The sequence below is a fragment of the Nerophis ophidion genome, unplaced genomic scaffold, assembly GCF_033978795.1.
Source record: "Nerophis ophidion isolate RoL-2023_Sa unplaced genomic scaffold, RoL_Noph_v1.0 HiC_scaffold_45, whole genome shotgun sequence".
NCBI lineage: Eukaryota > Metazoa > Chordata > Actinopteri > Syngnathiformes > Syngnathidae > Nerophis > Nerophis ophidion.
In genome coordinates, this window is record NW_026906967.1 from 294174 (window position 1) to 321148 (window position 26975).

The 26975-nt window shown below is 41.7% G+C and overlaps 3 protein-coding genes across 4 annotated transcripts in view; 1 reads left to right on the forward strand and 2 right to left on the reverse strand.

The window, feature by feature from the left end:
- Positions 1 to 26975, forward strand: part of LOC133546839 (oocyte zinc finger protein XlCOF6.1-like) — a 267073-nt gene that overhangs the window by 57579 nt on the left and 182519 nt on the right. The window lies entirely within an intron of this gene.
- LOC133546846 (zinc finger protein 567-like) lies at positions 1176 to 26208 on the reverse strand. 2 transcript variants are annotated; one of them, XM_061892684.1, is made up of 3 exons: positions 25745 to 26208; positions 15059 to 15313; positions 1176 to 1724 (listed from the first exon to the last, which is right to left on the reverse strand). In XM_061892684.1, the coding sequence occupies exons 1-3, from the start codon at positions 25866 to 25868 to the stop codon at positions 1618 to 1620; spliced, it is 486 nt and encodes a 161-aa protein (XP_061748668.1). In that variant the 5' UTR covers positions 25869 to 26208; the 3' UTR covers positions 1176 to 1617. The 2 variants fall into 2 exon arrangements, with proteins under 2 accessions (XP_061748668.1, XP_061748667.1); XM_061892683.1 differs by lacking the exon at positions 1176 to 1724 and adding an exon at positions 10872 to 12423.
- LOC133546848 (gastrula zinc finger protein XlCGF57.1-like) lies at positions 5558 to 10095 on the reverse strand. Its single transcript, XM_061892685.1, has one exon. It carries the CDS (start codon positions 6645 to 6647, stop codon positions 5886 to 5888), a length of 762 nt encoding a protein of 253 aa, XP_061748669.1. The 5' UTR covers positions 6648 to 10095; the 3' UTR covers positions 5558 to 5885.

The window sequence follows — 26975 nt, forward strand, 5'->3', positions numbered from 1 at the left end:
CCCAGGCCGCGCGCAAAGTTTCATCGCGGGACTGCTCAAGGCGAAAATCCTCCGTGGACCGCCAGCGGAGGGCCGGTGGGGCCTCCCGCGAAGCCCCTGCCGGTTCCCGCCTGTTAGTGCCGGATGAATCCGCGTCGCCAGCGAGTACTGCGCGGATATTCCCCTGTCCTACAGTCCGTGAACACATCCCCACACATTGTGTCACTAACTGGCTAAACCCCGGCCAATTTGTTCCTAAAATTATGGGATGCGTAAGGTGCGCGCTTGCGGCAACCTTAACATTATGCTTTTGACCTTCATGCCAAATTTCCACTGGCACAATCGGGTACTCGTGCACATCCCCATGAATACACCTAATTCTTCCCAGTGTCGCCTGCCTCAACACCCCGGGTCGAACCAGGTTTTGGTGCATCATGGACTGTTTACAGCCCGAATCCACCATCGCCCGGTATGTACTCCCTTGTATTCTTACTGGGACACAGTACGTCTCCCCCGGATCGGGCACCCGACAACCCGCATCACATGCCCCACCTCCATTAAGGAGCACTTCCGGCGAACGTGACCGGGTTGACCGCAACCCCAGCACACCGGCCCAGGTGTCTGATGTGCACTCTGTGAGGGAAGCCCTCTCTGGACAGCGCTGGTACCCTGAAACTGACAAGGAGAAAGCAGATTATATCCCCGGTCCCCCCCCACCCCCCTTGTTGGATGTGTGTGTGTGTGACTGGGTGCGTGGGTGCGTGTGTGCGTGTTCGAGGAGGGGACCTGCTCCATGCTTCCAGGTCCTCCGGCCAGGTGAGGGCGCTGCTCCAGTGTCATCCCGTCTGGTGGCGTGAGTCGTCGGTGAAGTGCTGGGAGGGCCTTTTCGGCTGCTTTCGTCGTCGCTTCCCTCTGGACCGCTAGGTGGTCCTCGGCCAGTGTCACCGCTGTTTTCACGTCGGCAGGGCAATGGCACCTCACCCACGCGGCTGTCTTGAGCGGAAGGGCGTCGACGAACTGCTCCAGCAGTATTCCCTCCACCTCTCCGGGATCCCGCCCATTCAGCTGGAGCCACCGGGCCGCCGAGTCTCGCATCTGCTGCGCCAGGACGAAAGGGCGGTCCTCTTTGCCCTACTTCATTGCCCGGAACTTCCTTCTGTAATCCTCCGGGCTGCTGCTGACCCGATCCAGGATGGCGTGGCGCAGGTTTGCGTACTGCTTCCGGGTGGCTGACGGGAGACTCAACGCCGCCCGCTGCGCCTCCCCCACCAGCAGCGGCAGCAGCTTCACTCCCCACTCTCCTCGCGGCCATCTGCATGAGGTCGCTGTGGCCTCGAAAACGTCCAGAAACGTGTGGGGATCTTCTGCCTCCCCCATTCGCTGCATGTTGGCTGCTGCTCCTACCGTGGATCTGTCCATCAGCTGCTGGATCAGCTGCGTCTGTTGCTGGCTTGCTGCCGATACCTCGGCCAGCACTTGCCCGAGCGCCTCCAGGGGTGATGTGGTGGACATCGTCGTGGTTCGCTTAAGTTGGGTGCCAGTTGTGGACGTTTCCTGCGTCTCGCCCGGCTTCTTCTGACCACAGTATCACACAGCTCAGGATACAGGTTTGACACAGTATTTAATACATCTTTTACTTTACACAACTGTCCGTCTTTCCAGCTTTTCAGCTGTCCCTTGTTCGTCTCTCTGCCTCTCTCCTGCGTCCTCATGCGTCCCTCTCCCATTCATGGTCTCCAGCGCTGCTAATAAAGGAACAGGTGATTAGATAACTCCTTCCAGCTGAGGTATCCACTCACCTGTTGGCTGCTTCATGGCCGGCCCCTGCACACACCCCGCCCGCAGGGGACGCGTGGAACACGCCCCTCTCCACAGCTTGCTATGCCGATGACATTTTAGTCTATCTCGGGCAACCAACACACCCTTTTCCTAAATTAATGCAATCTTTAGAACAGTATGGTCTATTATCAGGATATAAAATCAAAATAGGAAATCAGAAGCAGTGACCCCCTGTTATGGCAAACAGTCTTTTAAATACCTGGGCATAATTCTATCAAAAGATCTTACAAAATTATCAGTACACAATTATCTACCCATACATAAAAACATAAAAGATGACTTAGCACGATGGAACTCAATTCCTTTTTTTTGCCTTAGCTGTAGAATTGATTGTATTAAAATGAATGCACTTCCTGTCAGAGTTATTTGTTGACGAACCCCAAGATGCAGAGATGGAGGCAGGCATGGAGTGAGCAAACATGATTTAATAAAGATACTAAGACAAAATCAAACAAAGGGTTCAAACCAAAAGCGCGCACGTGGTCGGAATAACAAACTAAGAGAGCTAGCACTGGGAGCTAGAAAAACAAAAAGGAACTTTAGCATGGAAGCTAGAGGATAACAAACAGAAAAACTGGAAATAGCTATGGCTAACAAAAACAGCTTACCGCTACGACGACCAGGAAAAGATGTAGCACAACAGGTAATAGCTGAGATGATGCCAGACACGACAGGTAGCAAAGACACAAGAGTGACATGAGGTAACGACAATATAAATGACAATACAATGATCCAGCAACTGACACAAGACAAAGGAGTTACAAATAAGAGCCGGCTGATTGGCAACAGGTGTGGCCAGATGCCAATCAGCCGCAGCTAAAGGGGAACACATCACTCAGGGAACAAGACAGGAAGCTGACAAATTAAGAGCACTTGACAGGAACTAAAAGACAGGAAATACTAAAACACAGGAAACAGACAAATGCAGAGGAGAAAACTAAAACATAGACAAACTGTCAGGGGCAAGCCTGACACTTCCAAGACTGCTGTACCTATTTCAAACCCTACCAATAGAGATCAACAAAAAACAATTCAGCTTCATGTAGTATAATGAAAGATTAAAAAATGCTCAGTTTTGAAACTATTAAAAGGACACTTTTTTTTTTTTTAGAAAAACCCAGACTTCTATCGATATCTGCAGTTGCATCATTTTGTTAATATGAAGGTGAAACATGTAACACAGTCAAGACCAGCATATGTTTAATTGAACTGTTTACAATTCAGAAATTATTAATAGAAGTGTTTCATGCTTGTATAAGAAATCATTTTCAACTTTGTATATTAAAACAAAATGGGAGAAGGAAGGAGGGATAACTACATCTGAGGAAGAATGGACAATAAAAAGGAGATATCAATGGACTTGTAGCAGCTCACCCAAGTGGAGAGTTTGGCTGGGAAAGTTTTATTCCACCTTCTCAGAAGTCTCAGTATGATAACAACTCCCCTGCCTGTTGGACAAATTGTGGGAATCTAAAGGCAAACCACTAGCATGTTTTCTGGGACTGCTCTGCCATAAAGGACTATTGGAAAGAGATACACCAAGCTCTACAGGATATTTTCAAATCACCCCTTGAAAGTAACATTCTGTTTTTCACACATCGCACCTCAGGATTGGCTGAAAAAAGAGAAATACTTCATGAATATCCTACTAGTGGTTTGTAAAAAGAGCATTACCAGGAAATGGATATTACAGGAGAGCCCAACTTTGAAGAAATGGATGGAAATCACAATGGACATTTATAAAACACAGGAGATAACAGCTTTTATTATTTATAAACTAGAGATATTTACCTCATACTGGGAATACTGGGTTGATTATGTCACGCCACATAAGACTAATTTTTTTTCTAATTAGTGATTAAACTGTTTTAAAAAAAAAAAGATTACTCCCTATATGTATATAGTTTTATCTGTTTATACTATTTATTATTATTATCGTTATTAATTTTATTAATATTATTATTACTCTGTTTTTTTGCTGTTTTTTCTCTTTTTGTGGGGGAGGGGTGCAGGTGTCATCGTTGGGAAATAAACAAAAAATAATATTTTGATCTTTCAGGCAGACAATAGATGTATGATGTATGCACATATGATGTAATGGATAACAATGTCAGATGATGGATGTCCATGAAAAAACAATAATAACAATAATTTGTAAGTAAAAAATACATTTAAATGAAATAAGAGTAGTTGTAGTAGTGACTTCTGTCATGCGGACTGTAGTCTCCACATGAGAGAGAAGTGAGAAGAAGATTGTGTGAATCCTGCCTTCCAGTCCCAGTGTGCTGACATGACACTAGATTGCTTCTCCCTCATTATCCAGCCTGTCAATCTTGGCTCAGCTCATTTCTGACACTCCATTTGTCACATCTGGCAAATTTTGTTCGTGTTTTCCGCTGTTTAATGTTTGAATTCCTGTCCTGTGCTTTTATTTTGGTGGCTCTCCCAGTTTTGTTGGTGTTTTCCCGTGGCAGCTTCACTTCTGTCCCCGAGCATTTCCCCTCACCTTTTTTCTGTTTGCAATCAAGACTATTTCAATTGATCCTCTTGCTACCTTTGTTGTCCGGACATTATTCTTTGTTCACGGGTGACTATCCTTTTTGATGTCAAGCTCGAGTACGCACATATTTTGTGGACGCCGTCTGCTCCACATTTCCTGTGAGTGTTTTGCTGGGTTTCAGCGGTTTGTTTTGTTGTCTTCACAGTTCCCTGTTGCTCTCGGTTTTTGTTCGTTTATCAAAAACATCCATTTTTTTTACTGCATGGTGCCACCTGGTTCATCTGCATCTTAAGAAATCATTCCCAATTTCCGATTTTTGGTGAATTATTGTGAAATTTCCACTGTCATGTTACTCTTTAAGGCTTCACGGTGGAAGAGGGGTTAGTGTGTCTGCCTCACAATATGAAGGTCCTGAGTAGTCAGGGTTCAATCCCGGGCTCAGGATCTTTCTGTGTGGAGTTTGCATGTTCTCCCCGTGAATGTGTGGGTTCCCTCCAGGTACTCCGGCTTCCTCCCACCTCCAAAGACATGCACCTGGGGATAGGCCCCTCCCACCTCCAAAGACATGCACCTGGGGATAGGTTGATTGGCAACACTGAATGGTCCCTAGTCTGTCCATCTGTGTTGGCCCTGCGATGAGACGGCGACTTGTCCAGGGTGTATGCCACCTTCCACCCGATTGTAGCTGAGGTAGGCAGCAGCGCCCCTCGCAACACCAAAGGGGAATAAGCGGTAGAAATGGATGGATGTTACTCTTTATAGTTGATTAGAAAATTAAGAAAATATTTACTGAGTCCTGCTGCTAGTTCACTTTTTGTGGAGTCATTTTGCTACCTGTCAAGTAGGGAATTTGTTCTTAAATATCTATAAATAATCCTTAATATTGGCAGGCATAGTGATTAATTTATTCAGCAGAGCATTAAAACTTGAATCCGACAAAAAAGTAAACACAAATGCTGTCTTCCTCGCTGCTAAAACATGATAGCAACATGCATCTGCTAGCCCCCACTTCTCACAATGTGGCGAGGTGGAATACTACAAGAGGCACTCTAATATGGTACTTAAATATCTATTTTTAGTCTTATTATCGAGGAATATTGAGGTCACACTTATATTAAAAAATTTATGTCAAAGTTTCATCCAGTCTTCTGATGATGATGATGAATCTGCGTCCAAACTCAGAGTCCAAATTTTGTTAACAATTTTATTAATTCGTACTTTTAATTGGAGAATAACATCAATAAAATGCAATGGAACAAATGTGTGAAAAAAATAAATAAAGAAATATGACCTCTCTTTAACAATGGGAAATTAGAATAAAAATTTAGAAACATTTACAATATTCAATAAATGCACACAACTTAAAAAGTCATTCCAGGACAACATATAAGAGTAGAAGATAAGAAGCACAACATTCAACATAAAATATACGTTCATATTAATCATGCTGTGTTTTTAAAGTACATTTAGCACAATCACTGTTTATAAGTGTTTTTAAATCCCTGCAGCTTCCTTGACTGTTACACACTTGTAATTACTGACCTGATACTTAAACCTGAATGTTTTATCACACAATCGGTTTCTCTCCATTGTGTGTTCTCATGTGTGTGGTCATGTATTGCTTTCTGGAGAAACTCTTCTTACAAACAGGGCAAGTAAAAGGTTTCTCTCCAGTATGTATTCTCATGTGTGTGGTCATGTCAGGCTTCATGGAGAAACTCTTCTTACAAACAGAGCAAGGAAAAGGTTTCTCACCAGTGTGTGTCCTCATGTGTGTGGTCATGTGTTGCTTTCTGGAGAAACTCTTCTTACAAACAGAGCAAATAAAAGGTTTCTCTCCAGTATGTGTTCTCATGTGTGTGATCATGACAATCTTTCTGGAGAAACTCTTCAAACAAGCAGAGCAAGTAAAAGGTTTCTCTCCAGTGTGTGTTCTTATGTGTGTGGTCATGTTTGGCTTTGAGGAGAAACTCTTCTCACAGACGGAGCAAGTAAAAGGTTTCTCTCCAGTGTGTGTTCTCATGTGTGTGGTCATGTGATGCTTACTGATGAAAGTCTTCTTACATACAGAGCAAGTGAAAGGTTTCTCACCTGTGTGTGTTTTCATGTGTAATATCATGACACTCTTAGCGTTGAATCTTTTAGCACAAATTGAGCAAGCAAAAGGTTTCTCTCCAGTATGTGTTCTCATGTGTGTGGTCATGTCATTCTTTCTGGGGAAACTCTTCTTACAAACAGAGCAAGTAAAAGGTTTCTCTCCAGTATGTATTGTCATGTGTGTGGTCATGTATTGCTTTCTGGAGAAACTCTTCTTACAAACAGGTGTCATGTGTTTGGGGCACTTTGGTCCTCCGACCCGCAGGTGGAGCTGTCGGTTGCTGCCGGTTAGTGTTTGGGGCACTTTGGTCCTCCGACCCGCAGGTGGAGCTGGTCTGTGAAGACGTGCAACATCTCAGAGGGCTGCTGATTGGGCGGCCTATAAAAGGCCTCCCATCAGCATGCTCTCTCTCTCATGCTCTCTCTCTTTCTCTCTCTCGTCCCACAGGCACATTCGTTTGGTGACCGTATGGTCACGGCAACGACGGCCGGGATTAGCACCACACTAACACCCTTTTGGGACAACACTCATTTACTGATACATTCCTTGGTTAATTCACATTACTGATCACTGATACATGTTGTAAATAAAAGATCTGTTGGCTAAAATGTACAAATCGGTGTGGTCTCCCTTAATGTTACAGCCACTAACAAGCCAGTGGTTGTGACTTATGGGGGCTTGTCCGATCTTTGGTAGTAACTTTAGGCTATGGTAATTCCTTCTACTGGCTATGGCAGCGTAGGAAGGTGCGTAGAGCTCTTTGTATTGAGTATTCCTTCTACTGGCTTTTGGAGCGTAGGAAGGTGAGTAGAGCTGAGTTACTAATTGTGTACTGCTGATAGTCAGTTGGGGCCTGTTATCAGTTAGTTAATTGGGGGATCTATTGATTTGTACTCTTGAGGCTTTGTTTGACCGTGCAAGTTAGGTAGACACTGAATTGTTTGTTCCAGCCATCTTGGTTTAGTTTCATTGCAGTTTGTAGCATTGCATTCAGCCTCTTAGGAGCTGTCGCCTTTATCCCCATCTAGTACGGGTTCTAGGTTCCTGCTGTCACAGAGCCTGGGCGAGGGCACCGCCTTGGAGAAACGGCTGAATCGGCTTTGTCGGGATGGTACGTCTCCACAGGTATTGGTGAGTAAATGATCCTCGTCCTCGGGCTCTGTGTGAAAATAGATTAGTCTAGTGGGGGGAAAATGTTTAGGGGGATGCTCCGAGGTTAGTTTGCTGTGTTAACATAACTGTAATGTTTTAGAGACCTGGTTGGATTGGTTGGAGAGAGAGAGCCTAGCGTAATTAGAGCTAGTTTTTGGTTGGGTTGTTTTTTCAGTAGTTTCATTGTTGGTTTGGTACAGTAGCCAGATTGGTACTGACGGCCTGGGTTGAGCAGGATGGAGGCTTTTGTGGAAGCACCATCTGAGAAATTGTTGTTTGCCCTTAATAAGGAACAGTTGTTGCAATTGGCAGAAAAGTATGGCATGGAATTGTCATCAGCCATTAGAACTGGTAAGAAGGGACCCTTGCGTGACTCCATTCACGAGTTTTTGTGTGAGCAGAGCATTTTGCCTTCAGGAAAAGGTGGTGATGCTCATGTGAAGGGTATGTCAGAGCCTATGCAGTCAGAGAGGGTAGGCATACTGACTTTTGAGCAACAAAGAGAGATGAAGGCACTTGAATTTGAGTGGGCGCAACAGGCTAAGGAGAAAGAACGTCTTTTTGAACTGGAAAAAATCAAATTAGAACGAGAATTGCAACAGCAAGCAGATATGGAGAGACTCAAATTTGAAAAAGAAATGGATTTGAAAAAAGGTGAAATGGACCTTACAGTACAGCTTGAGAAAATTAAAATTGAACAGGATCGTTTGAAACTAATGTCAGAAGGTAAGATTAGTGGAAATCTGTCCGGGTCAAGTATGGATAGCATGGTAAAGTATGTTCCAAAGTTTGACGAACGTGACCCAGACGTGTTTTTCTCACTGTTTGAACAGATGGCCTCTGACAAAAAGTGGAGTGAAGAGGATAGAACGGTGCTTTTGCAAACTGTACTAGTAGGACGCGCACGGGAGGCATACTTGGCATTAACACCTGTTGATAGGCACAAGTATGCTGAGGTGAAAAAAGCGGTCTTGAAATGTTATGAACTGAATCCAGAAGCTTACAGACGTTTCAGAAACTGGCGTAAACGTGATAATCAGACCCATGCTGAAGTGGCAAGAGAGTTGAGTACTTATTTTAACCGGTGGCTCACTTCAGAGTCTGTCTCAACTTACGAAAATGTGCGTGATTTGTTGATTTTGGAGCAGTTTAAGAACATTGTACCAGATCGAATTGCAACCTACATTAATGAGCAAAAGGCAAAGTCAGTGGAGGAGGCAGCCTCGCTTGCTGATACCTTTGTGTTGACTCATAAACGTAAGCCTTACAGCAGTCCTCCACGGTATAATAGCCACCAACGTTATGATCCTGCTCGTTCTCCTCCACAACGTTCTCCTCCTCGTTATGGTCGTAGTTCAAATCGATCCAATTATGGCAATTCCAGTAATGTTCCTAAATTTGATAATGGAAGTAGCAAATCTCGCCCAAGCCCGACGAATAAATGTCATTACTGTTTGCAGGAGGGACATTGGAAAAAGGACTGCCCGCTGTTGAAAGGCCGTAAATCTAATGCCAAGGTAGCTGGGTGTGTTTCTGTTGTGCATCCAGTTGATTTTGGCGTCTCTGATCTAACACCGTTACCTCGTTTGGAAGTTCATTGTGAGCAAGTGATTGAAGATGGTGCATCTGTGTCAGACGAGCAGACGAAATCAGTAGAGTCAGCTGCGTCTGATTTCGCTCCATTCATTAGTGATGGCTGGGTGTCATTGGTTGGAGAGACACAAAAAGTTCCAGTTAAAATCTTAAGAGACACTGGGGCATCTGAGAGTTTCATTTCTGGAGCAGTTTTGCCATTTTCCACAGCATCTGACACTGGGAAATGTATTTTGATTAGAGGAATAGGCATGCAGTCATTTTCTGTACCGTTGCACAAAATTCACTTGTGTTCAGGATTTGTGAATGGGGAGGTGACTATTGCTGTGAGACCGTCTCTGCCTATGCAGGATATCCATGTAATTCTGGGGAACAATTTGGGTGGGTGTTTAGTTTCTCCACCTCCAGTTGTTACACCTGTACCGCTATCTGTAGAGGAGCCAGACGCGTGTTGTCAAGAATTCCCAGAAGTGTTTACTGCTTGTGCTGTGACTAGGGCAATGTCTCGCACGCAGGCGCAATCGTCGGATGTGTCCAAATCTGTGCCTATTTTTGTTCCTGAGCTGCCCGAACCTCTGTCATGTCAAGATTTAATTGAGGCACAAAAGAATGATCAGAGCTTTGAGAAATATTTTGCCTTAGCTTCTACTGATCCAACGATGGGTTACTTCATTCAGAATGGCGTTTTGCTGCATACGTGGTTGCCAGGTGTTGATCCTGAAGTGGCAGGTCAGGTGATTCAAGTGATGGTACCTGACAAAGACCGTGATTTGATTTTGAGAACAGCCCATGGAGCAGAGTCTGGGCATTTTGGAGTTAAGAAAACCTACCGACGTCTTTTGGAACATTTTTACTGGCCACGGATGAAACGCCATGTATCTAGATTTGTCAAAGCATGTCATGTTTGCCAGGTTGCGAAACAGAGTACTCCCATTAAACCTGCACCACTTCAACCTATTCCGTCTGTTGGCACACCATTTGAGCATCTCATTATTGATTGTGTAGGTCCACTACCCCCTTCGAAATCTGGTTGTGTGTACCTCTTTACCATCATGTGCCAGGCCACTCGGTATCCAGCAGCGTATGCCTTGAGAACAATTACCACAAGGTCAATATTGAAATGTTTGTCTAAATTCATTTCTGTCTTTGGCATTCCAAAGGTAATTCAGAGCGACAGAGGGTCTAACTTTACCTCCAGAACATTTGCTGCAGCGTTGAAGTCGATGCAGGTGAAGCACAATTTGAGCAGCGCGTATCACGCACAGAGTCAGGGGGCATTGGAGCGCTGGCATGCCACGTTGAAGTCTCTCTTGCGCGCTTACTGTGTTGAGATGCGGAGAGATTGGGAGGAGGCGTTGCCATGGCTCTTGTTGTCTGCGCGTGGTGTAGTTCAAGAAAGCACTGGTTTTAGTCCAAATGACCTAGTCTTTGGCCACAAAGTCCGGACCTCACTGTCTGTTTTAAATGCCAATCTGGATCTGCAGAACACTCCCGTCAGTTTCAATGAGTATGTAGATGGTTTTCGTCGTAGGCTGTTGCTTGCATGGAAAGAGGCAACCGAGCATTTGACTAAAGCTCAGGTGAAAATGAAGCTGCGTTATGACCGTAAAGCGAAGATCAGAGTTTTCAATCCAGGTGATCAAGTTTTAGCTTTGCTGCCCATTCCGGGGTCACCATTTACAGCAAAATACTCTGGTCCATTTACGGTTATGAGCCAAGTGTCAGATCTCAATTATTTACTGTCAACTCCTGATCGTAAACGATCACAGCAACTGTGTCATGTGAATTTACTCAAGCCTTACCACTCTGCAGGTTCCGACAAGGCGGGTGGGATTGCTGCGAGTCCAGTGGGTCTAGCCGTTGGGGTTGGGGAACCGCTCAACTGGCCGGAGGTGGCAGCTTGGGATGAAGTGCGCGCACCTGATGATTCAGTATTACACGGGCGCTTAGATAATACTCAGCAGTTAAAGGAGCTAGATAGTCTCCTCGGTCATTTAAGTGAGGTACAGCGTAAACAGTTGTCGGATTTGATTTTTGAGTTTTTGCCTTTGTTTTCCGACACTCCAACCTGTACCACACTAATTGAACATGACATTGACTCTGGACCAGGAGGTCTAATCATCTCCACTCACTCCTAACCTGCGGTTTTTCTCTGTTTCCCTTAAAGGTCGCTGTCCGGGTACCAGGATTTGCTGGGTGCAGGGAAGGTCGGAGGGGAAGGAGGGTGTTTGGGATGGTTTGGGTTCTGGTTGGTCTGGGGTGGAGGGGAGGTGCGTCAGTGGGACTAGAATATAGCTACTGGGGCTACTGTAGTTTTTTGTTTTCTATTTTTTGATGGTGCTTCAGAGACCCAGTTAACACGGGTCTCTGTTTTTAAGGGGGGGGATGTCATGCCCGGCTCTGCCGGTTAGTGTTTGGGGCACTTTGGTCCTCCGACCCGCAGGTGGAGCTGTCGGTTGCTGCCGGTTAGTGTTTGGGGCACTTTGGTCCTCCGACCCGCAGGTGGAGCTGGTCTGTGAAGACGTGCAACATCTCAGAGGGCTGCTGATTGGGCGGCCTATGAAAGGCCTCCCATCAGCATGCTCTCTCTCTCATGCTCTCTCTCTTTCTCTCTCTCGTCCCACAGGCACATTCGTTTGGTGACCGTATGGTCACGGCAACGACGGCCGGGATTAGCACCACACTAACACCCTTTTGGGACAACACTCATTTACTGATACATTCCTTGGTTAATTCACATTACTGATCACTGATACATGTTGTAAATAAAAGATCTGTTGGCTAAAATGTACAAATCGGTGTGGTCTCCCTTAATGTTACAGCCACTAACAAGCCAGTGGTTGTGACACAGGGCAAGTATAAGGTTTCTCTCCAGTATGTGTTCTCATGTGTACTGTAAAATTACTCTTATGTCTAAAAGATTTTTCACATTCAGAGCAGTCAAAGTGTTTGTTGTTAGTGTGATGTCTCGTATCACCTTCAGAGTCATTTTTACTCTTCAAAGGTTTTTGGATGTGGTCACTGTGATCAGAAGAGTGTGACATCATGTGGTCCATGTCTGACAGTGGAGCAAAGATGCTGTCTGGTTCTGACTTTATATCATCTTCGTCATTAACCTCCTCCAACCTTGGAAGCTGCTCCCACAGTTCCTCTTCTTCCTCTATATGAGTGGGCTCGAGCTTCTTCTGTCCCACACTGGAGCTCCACTCCTGCTGCTTGGAGGGAATCTCTTCATGACTCTCTGCTGACACCTGCTGGACGTCTGCAGAACATACAACACAAATGAGGTGTTACAGTATTGAAGTTTGCAGTATTCAAACTATTCACAGGTGAGTTAGGCCAAATAGACAGCACTCCACGTTATGCATTTATTTAGTTTACCTTTTCTTTGGCCCACCCCTATAAAGTTATTCATTTTCTCCACCTACATTAAAAAGACAGCATCCATCTATATCTTGAAAAACAAAAACAATGATGTGTGTGGTGTTTGAGAACAGTTTGTAAGAGCTTGACAGTAAAACTTTTCATGAACTTTAACTCACCTTAATGTGCTGGACGTCTTTGATCATTATGATTTTGGTTTAGAGCAGGGGTCTCAAACATGCAGCCCGCGGGCAAAATTGCGTTCCGCGAAACGTTATTATGCGGCGCGCCCTTTGATGTGACAATTTTATGTTGGTGCGGCCCATGAGTTTAATCTGAACGGCGCTTGATAGGTCATGCTTGCCCACGTCCCCAATTTTCCCGGGAGACCCCTGAATTTCAGGGCACCAATTCTCTCGAAGCCCCTGTCAATTTTTACCAGATCAACAATATTCAGGGAGTGCCATAAAGGCACTGCCTTTAGCGCCCCCTATATCCTGAATTGACAGCGTTCAAGCCTAATTAGAATAGAATAGAATAAAATAGACTTTATTGTCATTATATTTGCATATAACGAGATTAAAGACTCCAACTTGAGTGGCGGTTGTGGGAACAAATATGGGGTGAAATAAATAACACAAGGGGTAATAAAGGAAAAACTAACAATTGAAATAAACAGACTACTATCCAATAAAAATAACAAGCAATCCTGTACAATATACAGCACACTGTAGAAATACAAAATACTGTACAATATACAGAACAAGACAGGAGTACGGAAGTAATAAATAACAATCAGTATTGCACAGTATGGTATTAGGGCATGATATTGTACAGGGGTGAATTATTATTATTATAAGTTAGATTTTAACATGGTGACAGCTCTGGAGAAGAAGCTGTCTCTGAGCCTGTTTGTTCTGGCTCTGATGCACCTGTAGCACCTGCCTGATGGTAGCAGGTGGAACAGGTGGTAGCCAGGGTGTGTGCTGTCTTTGGTGATGGTTTTTGCTTTCTTGAGGCAACGGGAGTTAAGTAAATGCTTCAGGGAGGGCAGGCGGCAGCCGATGATTTTTTGTGCAAACTTTATGACCCTCTAATTCGCCCGTTTGTCTACTTCAGTGCAGCTGGCGTACCACACGGTTATGCAGAGTGGTCTAGAGTCCTGTTTTCAGAAGAAAGCAAATTTTGTATTTCATTTGGAAGTCAAGGCGCTATAGTCTGGAGGAAGGCTGGAGAGGAGCAAAATCCAAGTTCCTTGAATTCCAGTGTGTTCCCACAGTCAGCAATGGTTTGGGGAGCCATGTCAGCTGCTGGTTTTGGTCCACTGTGTTTAATCAAGTCTAGAGTCAATGCAGCTGTGTAGCAAGAGCACTCCATGCTTCCATCTGTTGTAAAGCTCTATGGAGATGATGACTTCATCTTCCAGCATGATCTGCCAGAACCAGCAGTAACTGGTGTACTGACCATGGCATTACTGTCCGCGATTGGCCTGCCAACTCCCCTGACCTGAACCCCTTAGAGAATTTGTGGGGTATTGTGAAGAAGAAGCTGTAAAACACCAGACCCAATAATGCTAATGAGTTTAAGGCCACTAGCGAAGCATCCTGAGCATCCATAACACCTCAGCAATGCCACAGGCCGATTGCCTCCATGCCACGCCGCATTGATGCAGTAATCCATGCGAAAGGATTCCCAACCAAGTACTTAGTGCATTATTTGACATTTTCAAATATTTGATTTTGTTTTGCTGTTATAAATCTTTTTTTTTACTTGGTCCTAGGAAATGTTCACATTTTTTGAGATAGGATTTTTGAGTTTTCTTAAGCTGTATGCCATAATCAGCAATATTAAAATAATAAAAGGCTTGCAATATTTCAGTTGATGTGTAATGCATCCAGAATGTCTGACATTTCCATGTTTTTAGTTTCATTACAGAAAATAAAGGACTTTATCACAATATTATAATTTTCTGAGACAGTCCTGTGTGTGTGTGTGTGTGTATATATATATATATATATATATATATATATATATATATATATATATATTTCGCCGCTTCTGTCATCACACATACGAGATTGCAAGGCATATAGTCAACAGCCACACAGGTTACACTGAAGGTTGTGATATAAACAACTTTAACACTCTTATTAATATGCGCCACACTGTGAACCCACACCAAACAAGAATGACAAACACATTTCGGGAGGACATCCTGATAGTAACACAACATAAACCGAACGGAACAGATACCCACAATCCCAGGCATCCGTGACTATTCCTGGCTATATTATACACCCCGCTAGCACCAACCCTCCCCCCCCCCCCCACCCCCCCGTGTGTCGCTTGAGGTGGGCGGGGTTGGGGGGGGCAGGTTTTGGTGCTAGCGGGGTGTATAATGTAGCCACGAATAGTCACAGATGCATGGGATTGTGGGTATTTGTTCTGTTCTGTTTTATGTTGTGTTACTGTGAGAATGTCCTCCTGAAATGTGTTTGTCATTCTTGTATAATCTTGTATAATGTTGTGCTTACTTGGACTGTGATGAAGCTGTGAGGACTCAGGTGGTTTGTCTTCATGCTCTTCAGTCTTCACAGAGACAACAGTCAGTGGAAACTTGCTGACATCAGCCTCCTCCTGCCCTACAGGACACTCTCCCTCCTGACTCATCCACACTTCCTCCTCTTCCTCTTTAATGTGGGGGGGCTGTGGATCCTCTTCTTCCTCTTTCATGTGGGGGGGCTGTGGATCCTCCCCTTCCTCTTTAATGTGAGGAGGCTGCTGGACGTCTGTTGGGTAAATAAGTAAATAAGATAAAGAGAGAATAGAAATAGTTTAGAACTGACACTGTTAACACAATGACATGATTTGTGTTCTTTCCTGTGTTGTGTTAAAAGTGTGTAGCAAAACAACCAATAAAAACACAGGAAATACCTACTTTTTTCCTAAAAATTATTCAAAAGTGGTACAGTGAGTACAAAAACAGACTTGGAAATTTGATGGGGGGCAATTTGAAAAGTTTGTATAAGTGTGAGGCAGCATTGATTGAAGCATTCTTAACTTCACTGATGTAAAGTGTGTAAATATTTAATTCTGTATACGGTCTATGACACCTAAACTTTATCTGTAAACTTAATCATAATATTATAATGACATTGTCATTACCATAACTTCAATATCATGGAAATAAAAAAAATATGATTCCAAAATCACTAAAAAAAAACAAAAAACATTCATGGTATGTTTTTGTTATCATGCAACATACTTTCTTGAGGTCATTTTGTTGGCTGGGCCAAAAGGAACTTTTACCAAAACATGTTTTACTATGTGCTGTTTTATGGAGTATCTCCATCAACAATTCCTCTTTAGGAATTGGAGACCATCTACGACACGCTGAAGGAAAGTCAGTCACCTTTATGTGCTTTTAATAAAACAAGTGTTGACTACTTTGGTTATTGAAAATAAATGTTTACTTTCACTTATTGATGCATGTAGGTCAGAGTCATGACGTGAAATAATTAGATTTGATTACAGTATAAAATATATTTGGTGAGTGTATGAGTTTAGTGTAAAAATGTTGACACATGTTTACATCTTCTTGGGGACTGGAACACAGATATGTCCTGAAACATTGTCTCACTTAGCTCATTAAGCAAACTACCAGGGTGAGTGAGTCCTTTTAAACCTTCATAGACCTCGTTGTTACTTCTGACCAGTCTCAGATCACCACAAGTGGAACTACTGTATGAGGCTTAAGTGACCATTCCAACATTTTCTGTACCCATGAAGAACAGAACCGAGGCTGACAGCCACAAAACAAGCGAAGCTACAATCCTCAAGACCTAGACTAGCAAGGCTTTCAATCACAAACTGCCGAAATAAGACTTGCCTCGGTACTTGCAAGTACACAGGTCTTTGGGTCAATTCCTAACCTCAGAAAAGTAAATAACTTCACAGTCAAAGTGGGTGACAATATTATAACAAACAAAAATTAGATTAACTTTCTTGGCTGCATCATAAAGACTAATCTCTCCAGTGAAAAAATGACTACTCAGGTAGTGAAAGAATCAACCGACAAATTATATTCTTACTAATGTTGTCCCGATACCAATATTTTGGTACCGAGACCTGTACAAAAATGTATTTTGATACTTTTCTAAAAAAAAAGGGATCACAGAAAAGTGCTTTATTGGCTTTTTTAAAATAACATTTGTTTTGGGGTACATCAAACATGTTTCCTATTGCAAGTTTGTGAACATACTGGACAACTTGCCTTTTAGTAGTAAGTAAGCAAACAAAAGCTCCTAATTTAGTCTGTTGACATATGCAGTAACATATTGTGTCATTTATATTCTATTATTATTAGGTCAAAATTATTAAGGACAAGTGGTAAAAAATGGATTATTAATTTACTTGTTCATTGACTGTAAATATCTGCTTATTTTCTGTTTTAACATGTTCTACCTACACTTCTGTTAAAATGTAATAATCACTTATTCTTCTGTAGTTGGGATACTCTACATTAGTTTTGGGTGATACCATAAATATGGGTATCAATCTGATACCAAGTAGTTACAGGATCATATATTGGTCATATTCAAAGTCCTCATGTGTCCAGTGACATATTTCCTGAGTTTATAAACATAATATAAATAATTACAAATAAAAAAACGAAAGAAGATGTGATGGCAAAACATTTTGATGTAAACATAGAAGTAGTACTTTTTAGAGGCGGTTTAGTACCGAATATGATTAATGCAATTGAGATGGGGTCCAACACCCCCCGCGACCCCAAACGTGACAAGCAGTAGAAAATGGATGGATGGATAGTATCACGGTACTTTACCAATACCGGCATTCCATACACCCTTACTTCTTATATAGTAGGATCACCCCGCTGGTGGGTAGAAATACACTTAAGACTCTGACACAAGCACTCATTTAAAGGCCTACTGAAAGCCACTACTAGCGACCACACAGTCTGATAGTTTATATATCAATGATGAAATATTAACATTGCAACACATGCCAATACGGACGGTTTAGTTTACTAAATTGCAATTTTAAATTTCCCGCGGAGTTTATTGTTGAAAACATCACGGAATGATGACGCACGCGCGAGACGTCACGGACTGTAAGGAAATATTAGCGGTGCACCACACACAGCTAAAAGTTGTCTGCTTTAACGGCATTATTACACAGTATTTTGGACATCTGTGTTGCTGAATCTTTTGCAATTTGTTCAATTAATAATGGAGAAGTTAAAGTAGAAAGATGCAGTTGGGAAGCTTTAACTTTTAGCCACACAAACACACGGTGATTCCTTGTTTAAAATTCCCGGAGGTGAAACTTTACTATGGATCAGAGCGGTCAAGCAAACATGGATCCCGACCAAATGTCAACCAGCAGGTTTCGGTGAGAAAATTGTGGTTAAAAAGTCACTTCTTACCGGAGATCAGCTGAGCTTGTGCCGTCCATACAGCTGCCGTCGACTTCCCTCAGAGACTGGCCTCAAGACACCCGTGGAGACACACCTCCGACTATCAGGTAATATTAAACTCACTAATACGTCACTTCCTGTTCATGAGAAAGGACACAAAAGAAAAAGGCTCCGCTTTTGCTACCGGACTTTTTATTTATTTTGAAGATTTTGACAACTGATTTGCGATCACAGCCACAGGAGAGTCACCTGGCATCCTTCACCTCATTTTGGTCAGTTGTGAGGCACTGATACGCTGAAATAAGGCAAGTTGGATGAGACGTTTGCCTCAAGCCATCGGCGCCTTACCGCAGCTCAAAGCGGTTGCCGAGCAACCAAAAGCTACGGCGAGTTTACAGCTGTTTTAAAGTGCTTCCAACGTCGCAGAGTGTTATAAGTTGACAGACTAACACCTCAAATTGATCTGTGAACAACGCAAGGAACACATTGTTGGAACAAACAAGTTAAACGTGCTGCAAGTTGCTAAAGTAACTGCCGTTTAAGACACAAGAGTCACTGATGTCATCGATCTGCCACGATGCCAAAAGTTAAAGAGAAGACTGAAAGCCCGAAACCTTCGGTGTCAGCCGACACAGGACACAACTGGGACCAAGATTTGAGACTGGACATGATGGGAATCAAGAAGGAGTACTACTAAAAATACTCCATGAATTAAAAGAAGATTGGAAAGAAATGAAAGAAGAAATGAAAGAAATAAAAAAAGATCTGAAAAAAGCAATGGAAGAACACAAACAAGATGTGAAAAGTCTGCAAACTCAAATCATCACCAGAAAAAATGAAGTCTCTGATATGTGCCAACAATTGAAGACCTTTCAAGAAGATATGCGCCAACAAATGAAGACCCTTCAAGAAGACAACTCCATGCTGTGGAATATCATAGATGAAATGGAGCAGGATAAACGAATGAATGATATCATGGTGACAGGGCACCGAATTAAACCAAGATCCTATGCGAAGGCTGTGAATAATGAAGGTGAACCAGATGAAATGGACCTTGTCTCGGCAGAACAGCAAGTGGTCAACTTTCTGCAATCAAAGGAAATTGAAATCGACATTAATACCATCGAAACATGCATCCCACTGAACAGAAGACACAACAACGCCACTCCAGTCGTGCTCGTGAAACTCGTAAACAGAACATCTAAAATGGCATTGCTGAGACAGGGAAAGAAGTTGAAGGGAACAAATGTGTACATGAATGAGCATCTCACTAAACATAATGCTGGAATCGCCAAGAAAGCACGCGACTTGAGAAAGCAGGGAAAAATCCAGGGAACTTGGAGCGCCAACTGTAAAATCTACATCAAGCTGAATGGAGGTCCAGAAGCAAGAGTAATTGTTGTCAATGACATCAAAGACCTGGACAAATTTGAAGTTTACACAGCTTCCACAGCAATGATGATAATGGACTCTGACATAAAACGAGCACCTAAATTCAACATCAACACTACTACGCTGCAAGGGACGACTAAAAAAGAAGACCTAGATTCAGGACTGCTTCCATCTACACTTATAGACATTATTGAAACGACATCAAAGATTGTTGAGCAAGGAAATATGGAACTACAAAACTTCTGCAACAAAGAGCACAAAAACCAGGATTTGGAAAACGATATAGATCCAGATACACATTTTTTTCCCCACATTAGTAACAATTGTTTTTATTACACGGATGAGCAATACAATAGCATCATTAAAAGTGATAAATTGTCAATTATTCATTTTAATAGCAGACGCTTGTATGCAAACTACAACAACATTAAGAACTTTTTGGAGCACATCAACAAACCCTTCAAAGTGATCGCCGTCACAGAAACATGGATTGATGATAAAAAAGGAATAGATTTTGATCTGGAAAGATATGAACTAAACTACATCAACAGAGCCAACAAAAATGGAGGAGGAGTAGCTGTGTATGTGATGAAGAACCCGAACTACAAAGTGGTAAAAAACATGTCATTTGCTGTAGATAATATCTTAGAATGTATTACCATTGAAATATGTCAGGAAAATAGCAAAAACATACTCATCAGTTGTATATATAGATCACCTAAGTCAAGTATAGAAACATTTGAAGAATGGATAAAGGCAACTTACATGGACAATGGTAAAAAAATAATTTTCTTATGCGGTGACTTTAATATTGACTTATTGAACCCTAACAAGCAAAAGTTTATTGATGACTTCATTGATACAATGTACAGCATCAGTTTATATCCTAAAATCACAAAGCCAAGCAGCATCACAGGACACTGTGCCACGCTTATTGATCATATCTTTACCAATGATTTTGATAATAACACTACAAGTGGTCTACTTATAACCGACGTTAGTGATCATCTGCCAGTTTTTACAATATATGATGGAAACTGCAAAAAGAACATGGAAGACAAAAGGACATTTCAAAGACTGTGCACAGAGAAGAGGATGATTGCTTTCAAAATGGAGCAACAAAAGCAGGATTGGGACAATGTGTACAATGAAGAAGAGGTTGATGAAGCATACGAACATTTCTTAAACAAGTTCATAATACTTTATGACAAACATTGTCCATGGAGACAACTCAGTAGTAAACATCCATCCATTTTCTACCGCTTATTCCCTTTTGGGGTCGCTGGCGCCTATCAGCTACAATCGGGCGGAACAGTAGTAAACATAGAAAGAATAATTAACCATGGATGACAAAAGGATTAAACAATGCTTGTAAGAAGAAGAAAACACTATATACAAAATTTATAGTACAAAAAACTACAGAGGCAGAAGTTAAGTAAAAAAAAGTATTAAACAAGTTAACAAACATACTACGATCATGTAGAAAAGAATATTACAGTGAATTATTGGACAGGAACAAAAATAATATGAGAGCAACATGGGGCATTCTCAATAGCATTATTAAAAATGGCACTAAGAGGGATTACCCCCAATACTTCTTAGATGGAAATAAACATAATGACAACATAAAGGAAGTAGTCGAAAGCTTTAATAACTACTTTGTAAATATTGGACCAAAATTGGAAGAAAGGATTCCGGACCCAGTTTCAATTGAGGACTATAATGATACCATAGAGCGAAATCCCAACTCCATGTTCCTCAGAAATGTGACACAGGAGGAAATAGTTAAAATCGTGAAAAAGTGTAAATCAAACACTTCAACTGATTGTAACGGAATTGATATGGATACGATAAAAAAGGTTATTGATGAGATCTCAGGACCATTAATGTATATTAGTAACCTATCATTTCAAACAGGTACATCTCCAAACAAAATGAAAATAGCTAAAGTTGCACCAATTTATAAGACTGGAGATAAACATCTATTTACAAATTATAGACCTGTTTCTTTACTTTCACAATTTTCTAAAATCATTGAAAAACTGTCCAATAACAGATTAGAGTTTCATAAATAAAAATACAATACTCGAAGAGAACCAATATGGATACAGAGCTAATGTTTCAACTTCAATGGCTTTAATTGAAATCACAAAAGAAATGACCAATGCAATAGATAGTAAAAAATGTGTGGCAGCAGTGTTTATGGATCTAACTAAAGCATTTGACACAATTAATCACAATATTTTAATCAAAAAACTGGAACGATATGGCATCAGAGGGTTAGTCTTCAATTGGATAAGAAGTTATCTAACGAACAGGAAACAATACGTGAAACTAGGCGAACACACTTCTACAACACTAAATATATCCTGTGGTGTACCTCAGGGATCAATACTAGAACCTAAATTATTCAATCTCTATATAAATAACATTTGTAAAGTTACAAGAGATGTAAAGTTAGTATTATTTACGGATGAAACAACAGCGTTTGGTTGAGGAGAGAACACAAAGAGGATAATACAAATAATAACAGAAGAAATGAACAAATTAAAAAAATGGTTTGACAAAAACAGACTATCATTGAATCTCAGTAAGACTAAAATAATGCTATTTGGTAACAGTAGAAAAGAAGTGTCAAACACAAATACAAATAGACGGAATAGAAATTGAAAGAGTAAATGAAACCAAATTTCTAGGTATAATGATTGATGATAAACTGAACTGGAAATCTCATGTAAAAAATATACAACATAAAGTAGCAAGAAATATGTCAATAATGAATAAAGCCAAAAATGTTCCGGACCAAAAATCAGTTTATATTCTCTACTGCTCACTAGTGTTACCATATCTGAGTTACTGTGTAGAAATATGGGGACATAATTACAAAAGTACACTTCATTCACTAACAGTGTTACAAAAAATATCTGTTAGAATAATACATAATATTGGATAAAGAGAACATACAAACCCTTTATTTATTGAATCAAAGATACTGAAATTCCACCACATAGTGACATTGCAAACAGATAAAATTATACACAAAGCAAACTATAACCTGCTTCCCAAGAATATACAACGATTCTTCTCAACAAAAGAAGAGAAATATAATCTTAGAGAAAATGTAATTGAAAACATTTGTATGCACGTACAACACTTAAGACCTTCAGTATATCAGTATGTAGAATTAAATGATGGAATGGATTAAGCAAAGCAATCAAACAATGTACTAATATCATCCACTTCAAGAAACTCTTCAAACCTAAAGTGTTTACAAAGTAGAAAGAAAAAGAACCATGATAATAAACATTCTGATTTTATTCACCCATTCATTCTCAAAATAATCTTACTTATCTCATCGTATGGAATAAAACTTACTTCACCAATTATTTATTTATTTATTTTTATTGTGATTACTTAGTACTTATGGAGTATACATTGTGAATACATTGAGAACAGGAAGTGAACAAAAGTTTTAGCAACTGTTATGTAAAGAAAAGGGGTAAGCTCTGCTTCTTCCTACTCCTTTTCGAACATGTTGAAAAGAGAAACTGGAAATTGTGATGTATCATGTTGTATGTGTGATGTATCATGTTGTATACATGCATGTGTGATGTATCATGTTGTATGTGTGATGTATCATGTTGTATGCTTGCATGTTCCAAATAAACTCAAACTCAACTCACTAAAACACTAGCAACACAATAGAAAGATAAGGGATTTCCCAGAATTATCCTAGTAAATGTGTCTAAAAACATCTGAATCAGTCCCAATGCAATAACCTTTTTTTTTTTAACTTGATTTTTTTTTTTTCTTTTCTAGTCCGTCGCTATCAATATCCTCAAACACGAATCTTTCATCCTCGCTCATATTAATGGGGAAATTGTCATTTTCTCAGTCCGAATAGCTCTTGCTGCTGGAGGCTCCCAGTAAAAAGAGTGTGAGGTTGTGAGGAGCCCCCACACTTGTGACGTCATTGTCTGCGACATCCGGTAAAGGCAAGGCTTTTTTGTCAGCACCAAAAGTTGCGAACTTTATCGTGGATGTTCTCTACTAAATTCTTTCAGCAAAAATATGTCAATATCGCAAAATGATCAAGTATGACACAGAATGGACCTGCTATCCCCGTTTGAATAAGAAAATCTAATTTCAGTAGGCCTTTAACCCCACTTTGACTACGGAGTTCATGTTTGGTACCGTGAGGCCTTAAAAGCCCTGAAAAACAAACTCCAGACAGCCCAAAACAAAATGATTGGGCTTCTGCTTAACCGTCCATCTCGGCCTCACCTTTCAGCCAACCATTTCCTTAACGTGGGGAGGCTCTTGGTATCTGACAGAGTACATCTTCTTGCAGTTGGTCTGGTGTACAAGATACACCATACCACTAAAATACCCATGTACCTGTCTAGATACTTCAAAATATATTCACCATTATAACACCAAAGGTAGTTGTACAAATCACATTCAACCTAGATCTCACTCCAAAAAAGGTTCTAATGTGTTTGCCTGCCATACCACCAACATGTGGAAGTCCCTATCAAAAAGAAACATATTACTGCTTGCGGCTACTCGTAACTGGGAATAAACAAAGCCTTTTATCTATTTGAAATTATATTTGCATGTATTTTCTTGCAGTATATTTGTATTTGAAATGCTACTTTCTACATAGTACTGTGTGAGTTCAAATATATATTTCAACTGAAAGCATCTCAGGCTTTCTTGTAGCAGTGAATGTGTACCGTGATGAAAGTGTACCCTTTCCTCTGCAAACTTCTCATAACTCCTTCAATCAATCAATCACACATTGTTACAAACTGAGAGGAACATCAACCTCAAACTGTCCCCTTTTCATGAAGAATCTAAGTCAGGGGTCTCAAACTCAATTTACCTTGGGGCCACTAGATGCAGAAACCGGGTGAGGCTGGGCTGCAAGAAAATATTTCTTAAAAAATCCAACATGCACTTTTTAATGAATTCACCTTCTTTGAATGGCTTTCCCGCCCTCGTAACATACTTGCCAACTGTGGCGATCTCTCCGGGAAACACCCGAATATCAGTGAACCTCCCGACAATCCGCCGGGGCAAGCATTCTCCCGGTTTTAACCCGGACAACAATATTAAGGGCGTGTCGCGATGTCACAGTCTTTAGCGTCCTCTACAACCTGCCGTCTCGTCCGCCTTTCCACCATGGCGCACATTAGTAACAGTGTTAAAGTTGTTTATACGGCCACCCTCAGTGTGACCTGTATGGCTGTTGATCAACTATGTCTTGCAGTTGTTTACTGCATCTACAGAAGCCAAATACGGCATGTGGCTGGGCTGGCACGCTGTTTGTACAGGTTGTAGAGGATGCTAAAAGCAGTTCCTCCATGGTGCCCCCTTAATATTGTTATTTTGGATGAAATTCGGGAGAATGATTACCTCAGGAGGGGCACTGAAGAATTGGGAGTCTCCCGGAAGAATCAAGAGTATGCAAGTACACCGCTGTTAGGCGCCGTTCATATAAAACACGCGGGCTGCACTAACATTAATTTTTCATATTAATCAATCAATGTTTATTTATATAGCCCCAAATCACAAATGTCTCAAAGGACTGCACAAATCATTACGACTACAACATCCTCGGAAGAACCCACAAAAGGGCAAGGAAAACTCACACCCAGTGGGCAGGGAGAATTCACATCCAGTGGGACGCCAGTGACAATGCTGACTATGAGAAACCTTGGAGAGGACCTCAGATGTGGGCAACCCCCCCCCCTCTAGGAGACCAAAAGCAATGGATGTCGAGCGGGTCTAACATGATACTGTGAAAGATCAATCCATGGTGGCTCCAACACAGCCGCGAGAGTTCAGTTCAAAATGGATCCAAGACAGCAGCAAGAGTCCAGTCCTCAGGAAACCATCTCAAGCGGAGGCGGGTCAGCAGCGTAGAGATGTCCCCAACCGATACAGGCGAGCGGTCCATCCTGGGTCCCGACGAGCGGTCCATCCTGGGTCTCGACTCTGGACAGCCAGCACTTCATCCATGGTTATCGGACCGGACCCCCTCCACAAGGGAGGGGGGGACATAGGAGAAAGAAAAGAAGCGGCAGATCAACTGGTCTAAAAAGGAGGTCTATTTAAAGGCTAGAGTATACAGATGAGTTTTAAGGTGAGACTTAAATGCTTCTACTGAGGTAGCATCTCGAACTGTTACCGGGAGGGCATTCCAGAGTACTGGAGCCCGAACGGGTGCGGGCCGCAAAATAACGTCTCGCGTGCCGTGTTTGAGAACCCTGATCTAAATCAAAGCATTGCATCATCCCCACAAGACAAAGCATCTTCCTACTGAAGAAGTGTTAATAATGAAGTGTAAAGTTAGTAAAGATGTGAGAGTAAGAAGTAAACAAACCTGTTCTGTGTAACACAACTTGATGTTTCTTGAAAACAGCGTCCAGTAGTTGATGTTGTCGCTCCTTCTCCTCTTTTGTAAGACAAAGTTCCTCCTCATACTTTGTTATAGTTCTTTCGCACATTTTCACACAATCACAACACTTTTCTCACACATTTGATCTCTACTTAGCGATGTGTTGATAGCGTCCGCGTCTCTTTGTTAGCAGCTAACAAGCTAAGCTAACTAGCGAGCTAAGCTAACTAACAAGCAAAGATAGCACGAGAAGCGGCACAGTGCTTCTAGCGCATCGAGACCACTTTATCCTTAAAGAAAGAATCAAATATGTATTTTATACGACGTAAATATTTCAAACTGGATAACAAATAATAAGACTGTCTTTCTCCGTCCATGTGCTGCACACTTGACGTTACAAGGCAGTACTGCTCTCTTCTGCTGCTTTCCGTTTACACCGGAAGCTGGGAATGACGTCACAGCCGAGTGGACGAAGAGGTAGCTCTGTATAAGATATTGCCTGCTGTCACGGTTACCATGCTTTTATAACCTGTAATATTTATTTGAACAACAATGTGACATAAAAGAGTTTCTTGTTTTTCAAAAATAAATTCAAAGTATATCAAACAAAGCTTTAATGTTGGGGTTCAGTGGCGCCCCCGTGCGACATTTATTGCAATGACAAGAGTGAAAGTGCTAGAAATTGTAGCGATATTACTGCCTGATTCCACGTGTTTTTATTGTGGTTCCCTTTTACTCCTAAATAATCTATTTTCATACAACACATTAATAAAACATTCAAATATCACAGAACATGATGTCACACGAACCAGAGGTGTGGACTCGAGTCACATGACTTGGACTCGAGTCAGTCTCGAGTCATACAATTGATGACTTTAGACTCGACTTGACCACATTTAAAAAGACTTGCAACTCGACTTAGACTTTAACATCAATGACTTGTGACTTGACTTGGACTTGAGCCTTTTGACTTGACATGACTTGCTACTTTCCCCGAAACCCAAAGATTAAAAAGTTATTCAGGAGCGCTCCGTATCTTTCATTTAGTATTTGTGTGTGTCTGCGTGTTGTTCCCGTCAGCTTGTATGCTCTCAGTACAACAGCCAATCACATTGCAGGTCAGCTTGCATGCTCTCAGTACAACAGCCAATCACATTGCAGGTCAGCTTGTATGCTCTCAGTACAACAGCCAATCACATTGCAGGTCAGCTTGTAT